Raw genomic sequence first — 13232 nt, forward strand, 5'->3', positions numbered from 1 at the left:
TATTCATGCTACATGCGCCCTCCCTTAGCCCCTCCTGCCACAGGGCCTTTGCACTTGCTTTCCCTTCAATGTAGAACATTCCTCTACGTCACTCCTCTTCCCCTAGACCAGTCCTCAGCTCCACTTTCACTGCTTCAAGGAAGCCCTTCCTGATCCCTCAGCTCTCCTAGAGCCATGTTCTTTTCCTTCTCAGCACATTTTCTTTCTGTTTCGTAATTAGACATTTGAAACAATGAGCTTTCGCTTCACCTCCATTAAACTGTGAACTCCAGGAAGGCAGGGACTACATCTGGTTTGCCCACCAGGGTGCGCTAGAGCTAGCACAGAGCCCGGCCCCCAGTAGGTGCTTAATTAATATTCATTGACTGAATGCTTTTTAAACAGCAAATACATCTTCACACTGGCCAGAATGGGCTAGCCAGGGCGCCTGCTTCTTTGCCTGGTGTGGGTGCACGACGGGTGGGCATCTTGGCTGCACAGGAGCCTGGCAAGTCCCACCCTCTGGCTGCCACAGTGGGAGGTGCAGACTCGGGCCCCCACCGTAGGTGGGGTTCCTGGATGGGGGGAGGGGGCCAAGTCTATGGCAGGAAGAGACACCCTTTTGTGCTTCTCACAAAGACATCACATGGCAAGTGCTGGCAGGGGGAACACAGCAGTAGGAGAGTGATGTCCCTGACATGAGACAGGTGTTGCAGGAGCTGGGCAGTCAGAATGGCAACCATCTGTCACCCCCAGGAAGGTGGCCGGTCCTCAGCTCTGAGGGAGCACCAAGAGCTCATGCTTGGTGTTAAGCTCACAGAAATGAAAGAATTTCATTACATGCTGGGAGTTCTTCAGAGCCTTGCTGGGGCTGTGACTATCTGCCTTCTAGAAAGGGCCCCAGGACCAGTGCCACAGCCTTTGGGACTGTTCACTGCTGCCACCTCAGAGCCCCCCATCCTCCCAGGATGGCGACTCAAGAACCCCCGGCAGAATTCGGCCCCTCCTACTGTCCCTAGGAGGAAGCTGGAGGGCAGAGAGGGCACATCCATCTCCTGGCCAGCCCAGCCCACTGCCTCCCAGCCTGGAGCCCCTCCTGTCCCCACCCACAGCAGTCAGGGGAACCTGTGGCGGAGGGTAGGGCCAGCACCACCTTCTCGGGAGGGGCTGGCATGAAACAGGAGCAGAGAGACAGGCCACACCTCCCTGCTCATTCTGCAGCCCGGCCACCCCACCCAGTCCCTTGGTGGTGGGTGGGGGAGGGGAGGAGCGGTTTGGGGGTGGGGGAGGGAGGGAGGGGGCAGTTGCTGGGCACCTACTCCTGGGCAGGACAGCAGACCTAAGGACCCAGCCCAGAGACCCTACACACCATGCAGAGGGCTCAGATCCAGTCCCTGTCCTTAGAGACTGTCCCACTCACTGAGGGGAGAAGGGGTGGCACACAGACTGTTACAGACTGAACTGTGTTCCTCAAAATTCTTATGTTGAAGCCCTACCTAACCCCCAGTGCCGCAGATGTGGCTGTATTGGGAGTTAGGGTCTTTAAAGAAGCAATTAAGATAAGAGGTGATTAGGCAAGTACTTCAGGGTGAGCTGTAATCCAGTCGGACTGGTGTCCTTACAGGAAAAGATTAGGATACAGAGACACCAGGGATGCGGCAGAGGAAAGACCAAGCGAAGAGGGAGCGAGAGGGCGGGTGTCTGCGCCGAGGAGAGAGGCCTCCGAAGAAGTCAGCCCTGCTGATGTGGTCTTGGTGGGAACATAAACGTCTGTTGTTTAAGTAGCCTGGTCCGTGTCATTTGGCTCAGACGGCTGCGGCTGCGGTGGACTAACCCCCCACCGTCACGGCGTGGTGTGGGTGTCCTGGTGCTGAGAAGCAGTGGGGGTGGCGCGCGCAGGGCAGGGGTCAGTGATGAGTGCGAGGGGCACAGCAGGAACAGCGTGTGCAGAGGCGTGGAGGCAGGAAGAGCCTGGCTCACACTGGCCCCTCGAGCCAGCTTTCTGGGTCGCCTTCTCCCCACCCTGCTGAGAAGCCAGAGACCACTGTAGCCGCGTCCTGGCCCTCCCCTTTTGACCACCCCTGCCACTGGTCCCAGCCTGGACAACCCCTGACTCCTAGGGGCAGGAGCCCAGGGTTTCCCCCTTATGCTTCATTTGCTGAGTGAGTCCTGCCAGGCAGCCCTGCTCACCTTCCCTGGCCTCGGTCGGTCTCCCCCTGTAAGATGAGTGACGATTTCTAAGCTCCCTGACCAGGACACACTCTAGTCCCCTCCTCCCCGAAACTCCACTCCCTGTGGGTGACGCAGGCTGGAGTTACCACAGGAAAGAATGTGTTGCCCTTGACAACCATTCTTCTCCCTGACTTCTCCCCATAAGGGACAGAGAGGAATGTCCCATTAATCATCATGGCCTCTCCCTCCCTATCTCCAGCTCCTCTTTCTCTGCTCCCCAGTGGCAATGGCCCCCTGGGTTTTGTGGAGGATGGTGCAAAGCATCCTCCATTAGGGATTCATGAAAGCTCCTGGCTCAGATTTGCCCTCCGATCCCTGTCCTTTTGGAGCCCTGACTCCAGGGGGCCAGGGCAGTGGGCCAGCCTCCAGGGCAGGGATAGGATGGGGCTGAGACATGAGGTCCTCTACCAGGCAGAGCTGGGACACAGACAAAACCCAGCACAGAAAGTACAGCATAAGGAAGAGGACCTGTGATGGGGCAACAAGGCAGCTGTGGGATCCTAGAGGAGGCATCTGGCCCGGCCTAGGGGAAGTGGGGGCACCAGGGGGACCTCCTGGAGGAGGTGGGTTCTGTGCTGAAGTCTTCATCAAGGATGGAAGGGAGGGAGGTAGAGAATCAGGCATTATAGTGGGTTTGTTGAGGGGCCCAGCTGGCTGGGATGAGGTGGGTGTGGGGCTAGAGGGCCGAGAGGGAGTCAAAGCCAAAATCTGGACAGTGATATGCATGGCCCCACACCATATGTGCTGCCCCTTGGCCTCGAGGACCTAACCTACCCCTTTTCTCTCTCCTTAGTTAATCCCCCAGCTACATTGGTCCCAGCAAACCCACCACTGCCACGATGCTCCCTCCTCAGGGTCTACGTGGGTTGTTCCAAGGAGAGGCCCTGGTATTTCCACCCACCCCTGTATGGACACTGCCCTCCCATCAGGGGCATCCCCTCCCCTGCCCTGGAGCCTGGGCTGTCCCGGGCTTTGCTCTGGCCGCAGGGTGCAGCTGCAGTGATGCTGTCTGACTGTCAGGCCCAGCCCTTGAGAGTGCTGCCAACTTCCATTTTTGTCATCTTGGGATTCTCACTGCCAGTAGAGAAGCTTAGGCTGGACCACTGAACAGTGAGCAGCCTCATGGAGAGAGAAAAAGGGTAGAGGGAGAGGATGAGAGGAGGCAGAGGTTCAGACAGCTCTCAGCAGCTCCAGCCACCCCAGACTCATGAGTGACGCCAAGCTCCAGCTGGAGGCAGCCCTATGACTCCAGGTGACACAGAAGAACCGGCAGCAGAGCCCAGCCCAGCTACAGGATTACAAGAGATGATAAAGTGGCTATTGTTTTCAGCCTCAAAGATTTGAGGTGTTGTTCTTACAGAGCAATAGGCAACTGTCCTGGGCCTCTGCACCTGCTGACCCCTCTGCCAATAGCACACCTTCTCCGGGGTCCCAAGGTTCTCCCTCTCCTGGGTCATCAGGCTCCGTTCATGTGTCACCTTGTCAGGGTTCTGCCATCTCCCTGCCTAAAATAGCCTCCATCTCCCACAACTCTCACCTCCCAGCTTTGGTTGCTCAAAGCCTGTCTCACCACCAGAAACTTCATGATACCTGAATATGTTTATTTGCTCTCTGTCCCTCCCAACCAGGATGTCAGCTGGATTTTTGTTCCCTGGGGTACCCCAGAGCCTGGCACAGAGCAGGGGCTCTGTGACGGCCTGTTGGAGGAATGGATAGGTAAAGTGGCCCCCATTTCCCCAGCCCCTGCTTCTCCTGAGCTTCTGCCCGCAGCCTGTGCCCACAGTGGTCCCGGCACACAGCAGAGCCTCGATAAACAGTGTGTTAGTTGCATCAAATGTAACCACTCACAAGGCTTCAGTGTTCTGACCCCCAGCCACCTGGTGTCCAGAGCAGGAAGGAACTGGCCCCAGACTTGGGATCAGGGCTGAGCCAGGGTGGCTGCCTGTTGGCCCGAATTTAGTAGGCATTCTCCTACTAAAAGAGCTTTGTGGTTATGATCCTGGGTGGAGGATGCTTTAACTAGACGGGGGAGGTGGTGAGCTGCCTGTCATGAGGGATGCCCGACAGACTTGGAAGGGGCTGGACCACTGCGCAGTAGAAGGATTCAGGGCCAGGGTGCGGTAAGCGAACTGTGGGGTCTTTTACCCTTGATGTTAGCACAGATGGGTGTCTGTTAGGGTCTGTTGAGTGGCCCCAAGGCCAAGCAGGTGGTGGGGGGAAGGGACTGGGTCACCTGCACTTTCCCTGTCTGCCCAAAGCCCCAGGCTGCAGATCTGGGGCCTCTCTCTGCTGGGGACGGTGGGGAAGAGCCTGGCTACCTTTGGAGGGTCCCAGAGCTCTCCGTGTGCTCCTCCTCAGGACCGGGTATGATGGTTGCCATGGAGCTGGGACCTTGTTTGGTGACATCAGCTGGGTGGGCCTTTGGGAGCATTTGGCTGGCTGCCCAGTGTGAGGGGGCAGGTGGGAGACCCACCCTGTCTCATGAGTCACCCCAAGGGCACACGGCAAGGTAGGTCCTGGGGAATAGTATTCTCCAGGGCTTTGCATGTCCCATCCACCCCACAGCCCTCCCGGCCCCTCTTGGCATCCTAGTCCCACGCCCTTCACACTGAGACGCGCTGGGGCTGGGGATGTCTGGATCAGGAAGAGGGGACACAGCAGAGAAGCTGGCCTCTGCCCAGAAGCCACGACATTCTAGCGGTCAGCTTGATGCTGTGGAACAAGATGGCACCCACGGGCCACCTGGCCAGATACACAGAGCAGGGAGGTGTCCAAATTAGCAGTCAGAATAATTATTGAGCACAAGGAGACAGTGGGAAATCTAAATAGACCCAATCCCTGCCCTCAGGCAGTTACAGTTTAATGGGGAAAAGTGGCATTCATCAGGTGATGGTCTAGCCAGTCGGCGACTGGTGAATGTGAGGGATCAACTACACTGCGGCAGTGTAAAACCTAGTGGAAAGTTACAGTGACGAAAATGGTCTGACGCTGATGCTTGAATAGACAGACTGATCCAAGGAATAAATCAGAAAGTCCAGAACTTGACGAACTGGACCTGAACAAACCCACGTGCACACACACGGAGCAGGCTTGAGTGTCTCCATGACCCTTGAGGGTAAGATGCATCAGAGTTCTTGTCTAAATCAGAGCGACCCTGGTTCCTGGGGTCCACTCCCTTAGGCCGTGGGGCCATTTTGGTCTCTTTGTGTGGCTTCTCTCCCCTCCGGAGCTTGTGCCACAGCCCCAGCGCTGGCCCACGGCTTGGAAAATGGCGGGGGGAGGGAGATGGGGTCTCTGGCCTTGGGTCTGCCCCAGTCCCCCTTGTCGCTGCCGTCATTTCTGCCACACAAGGGCGCTGCTGGGAGCTGCTACTCTGGTGACTGTCCAGTTGTCCCCAAGTGGGAGCAGGCCCCTGTCCAGATCTGTGGGAGGAAGCCTCCCCCAGCCTGGCTGGGTCTTGGCTTGTCTCCTGCCTACCTCCCCTGTTGTCACTGGCAGCAGCCCCGGGGTGAATGGGGACTCCTCAAGCCCCAAGGGTCTGGGAAGGAGCCCTCATATGTGGGCCTGGGTGGGACAAACAGAGCCAGCTGGTGCCCCGAGTGGGCTGTGGATGTGGACACCCCTGGGACATGTGGGAACTTGTCCCAGATCAAGTGGAGAGGAGACACTGAGGATTGCGTGCATCAGTGGCGTGTGATTAAAAAAAGCATCTCAGATCAATAGGGAAAGACTGATTTTTCTGTATTTTAGGCTTTTTTCAGTATTTTGGAGGTTTTTGGAGACTTCATCACATAGGCATGATTGATTAAACCATTGGCCATTGATCATTAATTCAACCTCTGGCCCCTCTCGCCTCCCCCCTGGGGGTGGAGGGGCTGTGGCTGAAGGTGCTAACCCTCTGATCACGTGGCTGGTTCCCCTGGCAACCAGCCCCCATCCTGTGGTTATCTAGAGGCATTCCAAAAATCACCACAGTGACATAAACTCAGGTGTGGTTGAAAAGGGCTCGTTATGAAAAAACGAAAACACTCATTTCACCTGTATCACTCTGGAGCTATTTCAGGAAACAAAAGATGCTCCTTTAGGAGCTGTGTGCTGGGTACCACAGAGACCGTATACATATCCCAGCACCACAGGTAACTGATACACTGAGGAGAGCAGACGCCTTGGTGGGGAGGCCAGGAGAGGGACAGAGATGGGCATGACAAATAAAAGGCTCCCGGGACCCACACCCGGACTCGCTTTGACCTCATCTGCCTTCCCTGAGTTCTTCTACTCTGGTTTTGGCCCCAGGTTCACCTGGGGCTGAGTCAGTCATTGGTGAAATGCAGTAGTGTTCAACCTGGAAAAGTCTGGAACTATCTGCTAGCACATCCGAGTAAAGCGCTGGTCTCAAAAAACCTACGAGGTAATTACACAGTGTTGAAAGGAATGTTTTCCTTTTTTGACATTTACTGCAATAAACAATTGTCACAGTTTAAGTATATTTGGAAAGAAAGTGCAGGTGGGCTGGCAATCAAATAGATTATGTCTTTGATTATATAGAGATATAAATCAAATGCATTACAATAACTAAAAAATAATTTTAATTAATTGTTTTTTAAATATTTTTAAGTGTTCCCTGAAGGAGTCTGAATTTTAGGAGGGTGGCTCTGGTCAGGTGTGGAGCTGGGCTGAGGCGGGCTGGTGCTTGGGGCAGGGAGCCCCCGTGAGAGGCTGCCGCTCCAGCCCAGGTGAGGGCTGGTCAGTGCCTGCTCTGCCCACCTGCCCTGGGCCCCATCCGGGAACCTTCTCTTTCAAGGAGGGGTTGCCCTGCCCCGGCAGCAGCCAGAGATGGAGGAAGGAGAGAGGACAGGTCACTTGGATGAGGGTAGGAGAGAGGGCGATGTCAGGGAGCCCCTTCCCGGGGCCAGGCTGCAGGGAGACAGCAGGGAGTGCCCCTGGGCTTGCTGCTGCGGGTGCTCCTCCAATCCCAGGTCTGCCCTGGCTGGCTGGTGACCTTGGACAAACCCCCTTCCAAGCCCCCTTCTCTCTATGCCTCATCCGGGAAATGAGGGTAAGTAACTCTCCCTGCCTTCTGTGGAGGGGGTGGTTGTAGGGAGCCCTGGTTTCCAGGTTGGGGGACTGTTTGGACAAGGAGATTCCACGAGGTGTGGCAGAACTGTCACTGGGGTTGCCTGGACCCAGGGGCTGCCTCCTCCTTCTGCGGCCCCTCCCTGGCCAGGCCCTCCTCCAGTGGGGGTGGGGTGTCACTGCTTGTCTGGCAGCAGCAGCTAATTGTTCTCTTTAGACCCCTCCCTGGTGATGCCCAATCCTTGGGGCCAGCAGATTCAGCCCCTAAACCTGTCCAACCAGTTGTTTGGAAGAAGGGGGCACTGGGAGGGGTGGAGTTGCCAGAAACAGCCTCCCCCAGCCCAGCACAGACAACCGAGCCTCTGGGGCTCTGGACGCTGCAGACAGACCCTCGGACAGACAAACGGTCGGACCCCTGGCTTGGCCATGGGGCTCAGTGGGGGACAGTCTCTGCTGCTGATGCCACTGTGGCTGCTGCTGTCCTGCCTCCAGCTGGGGACCAGCCTGGGTGAGTGAGGGGCAGGGCAGGGGTGCCCACCGTGCTTCAGGCGGAGGAGACACTCCTCCTCCCCCAGCTGCCTTCCGAGTCCTGAGTCTGGGAGCTCCATCTCCAGTGGGTCAGGGAAAACAGCCCACCAGAAGAGGTCCCAAGACAGACACCTGTCCCCCAACCCCATGATGGGGGAGGAGCAAACCCTAAACCTCTTTTAGGGTTCTCATCCCCACGTGCCCTGAGCCCAGTTCTCACCAAATGGCTCCCCTCCTTCCAGTCTCCGAGAAGAGGTCTAAAGAAGCCTTCAAGGATAATGTTTACCCTAAAAAGAAGCTCTCCAAGGCAGGCTGCAGGCATGGTTCACTTTGGGGCTCTTAGACGGGAGGGACTTAGAGAGACAGTCCCCAACCCCATCCCCCTATCTCTGCTGCTCCACGCCTTTCCCCTCAGTAAGTGAACATTAAGTGCCTGCTGTATGCAGTGTGCACAGGGCCTCAGTATGGGAACTGGGAGCTCTGAGAAAGGAGGGCACTAGCCCTGAACCTTCGGAGTTGAGCTGAATTAAATGGAAATGAATCATATTGAACTTAACAGAACTGAAAGAAGAAGGTTCCGAAGACTTCCATAAAGCCCACTCCATCTTTCTCTCCAGTATCTGAGTGTCATGGGGCTCTGTCAAGTGTCCGCCTAGAGTTTGGGTTTGGGCTTAGGCTCCCCCAAATCTTAGTCTCACCCCAGTGCCTTCCTCCAAGAGAACTGTGCCTGCAGCTGGGGAAGGTGCCTCCTGTGCTTCCATCTCTCCTCCTTTCCTAGGTCCTGCCCATCACTGAGGCCCCGGTGACTCAGTGGGGCAAGGCCTCCCCCTGACCTTCCACAGTGCCCACCCCTACTAGGCGCCCAAGGCAGGGGCCAGAGGCTGGACTCAGGCTCCCCACCCACGCCCCACAGGCAGGAGCCCTCCTGATTAGTGCCTGACCAGAGGCCCCAGGAAAAGCCCTGTCTCCGCCCTCAGACTGGAGCTCCCGGGACAAGTCTGTGTCTCCCTCCTCAGACTGGGGCCTCCAGGACCACAACTCTCCTTCAGACTGGCCTCTGGGGGCTTGGTTGTCCTGTTGAGCCTCCTTCCTCTGCCCCCACCCTCCCCAGAGCGCATCGGCTATGTGCCCCAGCTCTCCAGCGCCACCCTGGCAGGGAGACTCACCCAGTCCACCCTCACACTGGAGCAGCCGCGGGGCCAGTTCAGTCACCTCAACATCTCCGACTTTGATGCCATCTGGCTGGTGGTGGCCCACAGCAAAGGTGGGTGATGCTGGGGCAGGCCTTGCTTTCTCCCTCTGTGAAGTGGGCAGGCGGGCCCGAGAGGGGTGGCAGATGTGGGGGCAGAGGGGGTAGGTGTCATCGGGGATGTAGCCACAGGCTGTCTGGCCTGGTGGGATGAGGTGGAGCGCGGCCCCCACCTCTGACCCACGGTGCCACCCTCAGCCTCCCAGAACTTCACTGCCCCACAGAGGGTAGAGGACACCCCGGTCCCTGCCAGCTTCTCCCAGAGGGGCTACTACCTCACGCTGATGGCCAACCGGGCACTCTACCCGGGCGACCGGCCCGGCAAGCAGCTCCGGGTCCTCCGTGTCGGCAATGATACCCGCTGCTCCCCCAGGACAAGGGGCTGCAACCACCCCCTGCCAGGCCCCGGCCCCTACCGGTGAGCGGCTCTGCCAGGGCCCTGCTGGGGTGGGCGTGCTCCTGCCTGTGTCCAGACCTGAGCCTGGGGAAGCTCCAAGCTGGGAGCCTGGGGTCCTGGCTCCAGTTCTGCCCATGGGAGGAGGGGTCAGGGGCCGGGGCCAGGGAGGCTGTGGTGAAATCTCCTGTCATCTTGAGCAGAGGGACCCCCAACTTGAGCCTTTGCCCCTATGGGCCATGTGGACCATGCAGACAGAGTCTCCCCATCCAGGCAGAGTGGGCCCCAGGGAGAGCCTGGCCCCAGCCATGTCTTCTCTCATTCAGGGCTTGATTCTCCGATGTTCTGTGCTGGGAGATCCAGTCCACTCCACACACATTTCCCAAGTGAGGATACTGAGGGTCCCAGAAAGGGCAAGGGAGGCACTCAAGGCCACACAGCTGGGAAGTGTCACAACTGGGATGGGAGCCCCTTCCTGTGGCTCTAACACTGTGCTTTTAGCTCTAGGCCGCTCCCCGAGGCCCTGGGAGTCAGGGGGACAGACTGACAGGTACCAGGGCTGGAGGGTTTCAGGTCCCAGGGACCCTTACCCCCAATACTGGGTCTCCTGGTCAGAATGAAGTTCCTGGTGATGAGTGACAGGGGACCCGTGGCTGAGACAGAGTGGTCCAGTGAGACCCGACTGCAGCAAGGTATGGAGCCAGGTGCACGGGTCAAACACTAGGGCTGGGGGCTCAGGGGCCTGGGGGCTCCTGAGGACTGGCGGTGGGCTGGGAGGAATGGGCCAGTCCCCAGCCAGGCAGAGCCACCACTGCCATCCTGCTGTCTGCAGGTGCCCCTCCCCCAGTCTGCTCCCTACCCAACCCACCGCTACTGTGAGAGAGAGTTGGTCTGGAAGCTGTTCCAGGTCCCCCTTCCTCAGGTCAGATCACTTTTCTCCCTTCCCGCCCCACATGCCTGTGCGGCCCCCTCACGCCCCTCAGCTGAGGCACTCCAGGCTGTCCCGGGGCCCCAGAGTGCAGGCACTGTGGTCATCATTGCCATCCTATCGGTCCTGCTGGCAGTCCTCCTCACCGCCCTCCTCACCCTGCTCATCTACACCTGGTAAGTGGACAGGGTCGAGACTGCCTGGGAGGGCTGGAGTCCCTGACTGAGGCATCTCTGTCCCTCCTCCCCTGCTCAGCTCAGCACTCCCCCCCCCAGCTCCCCCTTGCTAGCCCCGCTGGAAGAGTTTTCCCTGAAAGTCAAACAGGGCTAACAATTGTTGATCAAGTGATCCCCAAGGTTCCAGAACCTCTATGTGTATGTGTGAGTGTGTGCGTGCATGTGTGCACATGCGCGCATTAACCCCTCCTTCCTTTGTCCCTCTGACACCTGTTGGGGCGAGGGACACACTTTCTGAGTGGGCACCATCTGCTCCCTGGTGGCAAGAGCTGGTATTGCAAGTTGGGGTGCAGGGCAGACAAGCCATGTGGGAGACACCCAGGTGGAGCTGAATTGCTTTTAGTCCAAGAGCTGAGTTTTGCCTCAAGACTTCACTCAGAGCTTGGATGCTGGGGCCTGGTAGGGAAAGGGTGTCCACAAGGCTTCCTAGAGGAAAGGGAGCATCTGGTCCTTGGGGAGGATTTGGGGAGAAGGGGGAGGGAAACAGATGGGGAGAGTCTGGAGGCAGAAGGTTGTGGACAGGTTGGGGCCTTGATTCCCAGTTGAGGAAATGGGCTGGATCCAGAAGGCCAGAGGCAGCCAGTGGCTGGTTTTGATCAGGGGAAACAGGCAGCGATGTGTAGCGGCATCCCAGGGTGTGCAGAGTGGAGGAGGAGTGTGGGGGCTGGGTGGTGACAGAGGGCAGGGAGGCAGAGCTGGATTTGTGAGGTTTAGGGGGATAGCGCTCCAGGCTCTAGGTAACAGCCATGGGATTTCAATCAGGCCTGTTGGTCTTTCTGTCCCTCTCCCCTACCCCCGCCGCCAAGCTACGACACCTGCGGGAGCACGCCCATCTCGGGCCCAGGGGAGCCGGTGTGCGTGAGAAGATATGACACCCACCACGTGTGCAGCCCTCCAGCCGCGGGGGGCTCCTGAGGGGCTCCAGGGGGCCCCCATCTGCCACTCAGCTTCACCCTGCAGAGCCTGGTCTGGGGGCCTGCCCTGCTGCTTCAGAGCCCTGGGAATGTTTCCAAAAGAAGGTTGAGGGGAGGGTGTCCTCAGCCCACAGCTTGGGCCTGTCCCTGATGGAAATAAACGTCTGCAGCACCCCCCATATGGCTGGGTCAGTGCACACCTGGGCAGTCTCCCTGCGTCCCTGTCCCCAGCTCCTGTGCGGGTTCTCAGGAGGATACAGCACCAGGGAGGAGCCCAGGGCCCCAGGCCAGCAGAGCCATTGGGGGCAGGGCAGGCCTCTCTTCTGGCCTCAGTGTCCCTAGCTGTAAAGTAAGTGTGACTGCACTGACCCCCCAGGGCCCGGTGAGGCTAAACCAAGGAGATGACTGTGCTCACTGCTACCCCTCCCCCCAGCCTCCTCTTTGTGGCCTCTCTCTCCAGCTGGCCTCGCCTCCTGGCTGGAGGACTTAGAGCTAAGCTTCACTCCCACCCCCGTGCTCATTCTGGGGATGTGGTGCTTGGTGGTGGGGCTCAGCCCAGAGCTGACTCTGGCCTCAAACCTAACACAGGGCACTGAGCACTTGACATCATCCTCCCAACTCTGGGCCACCTACCCCCAACCCCGGACCAGAGATGACCCAGGCCAAGGTTTTACCTTCAAGTCATCCACCGCTGTGGGATGAGGAGAGAAACATTCCAGGATGGATAGAGTGCAGATGTTCGGGAGCCAGAGGAGGCTTCCTGGGCAGGGGTGGCCTTGGAGAAGGGGCTGCACTGTGCCGGGTAGACACCGGAAGGAGACCCAGGCGTGAGCAACAGTGTGTGCAAAGGCCTGGACGCCACCCCACCAGGGACTGCTGGGGTGCAGGTTGGCAGCAGCTGGAGGGTGGGGTGAGGGACAGTGGGGAGGCCAGGAGATGCCCCTTGCTCCATGGGGGCCTCACCCTCTGGGGCAGGGAGCAGGGATGGAGGGCGCTGGCTGGGTGCCCAGGTGCCTGTGTCTGAGAGGTATGACTGGCCCTAATGAGTTTATTAAGTTGGTGCAGACACATCCAGCTCCTGCTGTGGAGGAAATGCTCACATGACCAGAGGGGAGCCAGGCTGGGAGGGGCCGGTAGGGGAGGGGGCACACAGCCTTCCAGCCTCTGCCGAGCTAAGCCTCAGCCTCTCCATCGCCTTTTCAGAGCAGCCATGAGCCCCAACCCTGGGGCTGGGTGGCTCTGGACAGATCACTTACCCTCTCTGGGCCTCAGTCAGCCCCTTATGTAAAAGCGAGGGTTGAACTGTGTAACTCTAAGGCCTTGTACTCCATCAACACCCTGTATGGGTCGAGCCCTGGCAGGAAACAGATGGCATACTGTCTATCAGGGCACTTGAGAGCATTTACAAAGGTGTGGGCAGCATATTAAGGGAACCAACCAGAGAAGGTGACCCAGGGCACTAATGGGGCCATAAACACTCCTGTACCCGAAGGGCTAGTGGTGTTTCCAGAGCCAGTGAGCAGGAGCCATGGGCAAGGGTCTGCCCGGCAGGAGGAGGGGCTGCAGGTGGAGGGATCTGGGGGTTCCTTCTCTGGCATTCTGATCATGTGCTGGGGCCTCTGCTGACAACTAACCAGGAGCGGGGGGGCAGGGCATCTGGCTGGTGTGGCCCACGTGCCAGCCTCCTGGGCCCAGAGCA

General features: G+C 58.4%; 1 protein-coding gene across 3 annotated transcripts; it reads left to right on the plus strand.

Annotated features, from left to right (window-relative positions):
* Positions 1-1284: 1284 nt before the first annotated feature.
* Positions 1285-11732, plus strand: LOC102521234 (uroplakin-3b-like protein 1). Of its 3 annotated transcripts, none has more exons than XM_032459619.1 (7): positions 1285-7267; positions 7502-7792; positions 8924-9076; positions 9260-9479; positions 10071-10147; positions 10439-10559; positions 11382-11732. In XM_032459619.1, the coding sequence occupies exons 1-7, from the start codon at positions 7246-7248 to the stop codon at positions 11479-11481; spliced, it is 984 nt and encodes a 327-aa protein (XP_032315510.1). In that variant the 5' UTR covers positions 1285-7245; the 3' UTR covers positions 11482-11732. The 3 variants fall into 3 exon arrangements, with proteins under 3 accessions (XP_032315510.1, XP_032315509.1, XP_032315511.1); XM_032459618.1 differs by having other exon boundaries at positions 11426-11732; XM_032459620.1 differs by having other exon boundaries at positions 7625-7792; positions 11426-11732.
* The last annotated feature ends 1500 nt before the right edge of the window (positions 11733-13232 follow it).

This window comes from Camelus ferus, chromosome 18 (assembly GCF_009834535.1).
Source record: "Camelus ferus isolate YT-003-E chromosome 18, BCGSAC_Cfer_1.0, whole genome shotgun sequence".
NCBI classification, from domain to species: domain Eukaryota; kingdom Metazoa; phylum Chordata; class Mammalia; order Artiodactyla; family Camelidae; genus Camelus; species Camelus ferus.

Bases quoted from the DNA above. Each gene is read 5' to 3' on its own strand.
- LOC102521234 (XM_032459618.1), top strand. From the start codon at position 7,246: ATGCCTCATCCGGGAAATGAGG. The intron at 7,268-7,501 runs GTAAGTAACTCT...TGTTCTCTTTAG, and splicing joins GCCTCATCCGGGAAATGAGG to ACCCCTCCCTGGTGATGCCC. The intron at 7,793-8,923 runs GTGAGTGAGGGG...CACCCTCCCCAG, and splicing joins CCAGCTGGGGACCAGCCTGG to AGCGCATCGGCTATGTGCCC.